The sequence below is a fragment of the Austrofundulus limnaeus genome, unplaced genomic scaffold (assembly GCF_001266775.1).
Source record: "Austrofundulus limnaeus strain Quisiro unplaced genomic scaffold, Austrofundulus_limnaeus-1.0 Scaffold72, whole genome shotgun sequence".
Lineage (NCBI taxonomy): Eukaryota > Metazoa > Chordata > Actinopteri > Cyprinodontiformes > Rivulidae > Austrofundulus > Austrofundulus limnaeus.
Genome location: NW_013952474.1, coordinates 584724 through 588116, shown reverse-complemented (window position 1 = coordinate 588116; position 3393 = coordinate 584724). Strand labels below are relative to the sequence as shown.

General features: G+C 39.8%; 1 protein-coding gene across 1 annotated transcript in view; it reads right to left on the bottom strand.

Annotated features, from left to right (window-relative positions):
* LOC106519129 (alpha-1,6-mannosylglycoprotein 6-beta-N-acetylglucosaminyltransferase A) overlaps nt 1-3393 on the bottom strand; it is a gene marked incomplete at its 3' end in the record, with an annotated part of 61472 nt that overhangs the window by 31347 nt on the left and 26732 nt on the right. The window contains 1 exon segment of the mRNA XM_014010671.1: nt 919-1008. Within this exon segment, the coding sequence (XP_013866125.1) occupies nt 919-1008 (90 nt within the window).

The window sequence follows — 3393 nt, the reverse complement described above, 5'->3', positions numbered from 1 at the left end:
CCATTGATTGGTTTTCAGCCACCCCAATCATTTTATGAAACTATACATTTAAGCTAGATAAAAACTAGAAAGTCTAGTTTTCTCAAATAATCAGCGCCGCTGGTTGACATATTTGTGGCGGTGGACATGTTGGATTTTGACGTGGCAACCCAATTTTTAATAGCGACATTTCTTACGCCTAGATGAAGACACACACCAAAAAGTAAGTAGGTATCTCACTTATTCATCAAATAATCAGGTCACAAGACGCACAGAGGGTATTTCCAAAAGACAAAGACCCACTGAATGAGTGTCAGCCTTGATATGGTAGTGTTTGACAATCATGAATGAATGAATGAATGAATGAATGAATGAATGAATGAATGAATGTAGAGGTCGAGGCTGAACGGCTTTGTGGTTCCATGTTCTTGCTATAATATGGTGGTGAAAAGTCATTAAGTCACTTCACCACCCCTCCTCTTCCTTTTACTCACCCCCTTATTTTTTGTTTTATTGTCCAACTTWACTGAACCGTCTACACAATTAGAACATCATTTAACCTATGATGAAACAACCTTTAAATAAAGTTAAAATGGTCCTTGGTTATCAAATATTTACTCTACTGCTACGACTGAAGCCAACAATTGCCTGTCAAGATGGCGGCAATGAAGAAAGAATGAATGAGGACCATTTACATGAAAAAAATGGATATTTTCTTGGCCTGAAAGACTTAAATTCACAAAAAATAAAATTCCATGATTTAGGTTTCACAATTATTGGGGAAAAGAATATTACTGAAATTGTAAATTTGTAAGAAAAAAAGGTGAAACTTCTTTTAAATCTGAAGTCATTCATTAACTGATAGGACAGGATACACTCTAAGGCAAATCCACAAAAATTGTTTCTGGTCAACAAACAGGGAAAAAAGCCAGGACTTACCTCGCTAAGGTAGATGAAGAAGGAGCAGGTGGAGCCGTCCACACCATAGCTGGAATAGCAGGAGTCTGAGCGCCACATCTCCTTCATCCACTGAAGAAGAGGAGGAGAAAACAAGATTACCACCTGAAGATAGGGAGCTAATCTAGACAAATGATTAAAACCTGTATTTTTTGTTATCTTGTGGGGGAAATTCACTTTCTAGTGACAGTTCAGATAATTTGAAGTGAACAGTTAACCCTCCTGCAGCCCACAAGTCAAAAGGACCCACCAGGCCTAAGCATTTAATAAAATTTAATAAAATTTACAAAAGTAAAATGTTCGTACAGCATCTTTTGCATGAACTACAAGAAACATTCATGACTGGATTCACTTTAAAGACGGCAGAAACTCATTGTGTTCTTTGCCTCGCTCCAACTATCCATTAACATTCTGGGTAAACAATATTCACCGACTGCTCTGGTTTGAGCTCTGTCCAGCTTAAACGTTCATTTTGGACAATATCTGACATTCAGCTCTTTTAAATGAAACAGGAATGTGTCAATAGAGATGAGAATGTAGAAATGACTCGGTCTGACAATGAAAATGAGGAAGAAGGACAACAGAGCTGCTTCATGGAAGGGGAAACTCAACTTTAGCCTTCTAGCTTTGGCGTTAGCTCACAAGCTATTTTTCGATATATGGTGTTAGCACCAGAGCTAACTTACTAAAATATCATGTTTTATCATTTCAACCCATTGTGCAGAATATAGAAACTAATACAAAATATAACTTTGTCACACACATTAGCTTTTTAGGCTTGACTCTGTGTTTTAGTCTCAACTGAAATGCATCATCATCATCATTATTCCCACATTGCATCAGTAACAAAATAATGTTGAGGCGCATCAGTGAAAATTTGAATAAACATATGCAATTATTTAAGTAATTAGGAGTTTTCATGTGTGGTGGCACAGTGGCTCAGTTGGTAGAGCTGATGCCAGATCAAATCCTGGCCTGAGCACCTCTCTGGGTAGAGTTTGCATGTTTTCTCCAGGCACTCCAGCTTCCTCCCACAGACCAAACACATGACTGTTAGGTTAACTGATAACTCTAAATTGTCCCTAGGTGTAAGTGAGAGAGTGAATGATTGTTTGTCTCTAYATGTGGCCCTGATGGACTTGCTGTCCAGGGTGTACCCCRMYCCTTTGCACTGTGACTGCTGGATATGGGCATTAGTGACCCTGAAAGGAAGAAGTGGGTATAGATAATGGATGGATGGAGTTTTCATGCATCACAAAACATTTAAGAGCAACACGTGACCGTAGTTGGAAAGCCCATTAAGAATAACTGAGCTTCTCTGCTCAACATGTTTTACAAATAAAAAAATAATAAAAGTTAATAAAGTGTATGAACAGACTGTGGCTCTGGTGTCGATTCACTCCAACTGTCCCGTTTAACTCGACACTCGAACCGAGACTTGGCACAGTGTCCTACACAGAGTCATTTAAACGGCACRCAGACTGTCGCATTTGTCTGAAACTAAAAGAGGGGAAGATTGATTTGTCAGATGTTGGAACGTGAACACAGAGAACAGAACAGCTGTGGAGTCTCAGTCCAGGCTGGCGTGCAGCAGTGATTGTGGAGCGTTTTGGCTTCGAGTTCCTTTGGAAATGCTGTGGCTGAGCAGATGGTGTGTAGGTCGAGGTCCCGCCACCCCATCGGTTTCAGGGGCACTGGTACTGAACAAAGAAAACTGAGGCAATGCTCTGAAAACACGAGTTCATATTGGAAAATAAAATTGTTAAAAGTCAAGCAATAATTAGGGATGTGTTTCATAAACAAGCACAGATGATTCATCAAATAATTAGATTAAAACATGTTTACTGTCGGGATAAAATAAAGACCGTCCACTCTRTCAGTGCTACGGTTTACTTATCGAGAATCCTCGTCTGGACTGGGTTTTAAACTGAATTAACTGGACAAAAACACACAGCAGATGGGTCAATGTCTAATTAAAAATATAAATAAAGCCAAAACAGAACCGTGAAGTCTGATCCAGCAGCTTGTAGAGCCTCCTTCAGCAGCTCCAACTCTCAGGAATTGTTATTATTTGTTATTAAGTCAGTTTTGTTGCTTAGGTTCCTCAAAGTGGAACTAACCTAAATAAACCATTTCTGCTGAATAAGTTATGATCGCGTTTTCACTTTTCTAGCCGCCAGTGTCTCTCTTACCTGCTCACAAACAAACATGTATTTACAGCTTAGGTGACCAGTGATTTTTTTTCATCTCCCTCTCTGCCCCATCTTCCTCTTTGGTTGACTGTCTCGCCTGCAAGCGGGCGTGTGGTGTGTCTGTGTGTGTGTGGGTTTGTTCCTAGTGACATTTGGGGGCAATTTTAAGACAAAATGCCTACATTTGGGGACAAAAGTCGAGTCACCATTTGGTTTAAATACCATTGGTGGGTTGGGGGTTGGGTTTAGGACCAAGGTGTGAATT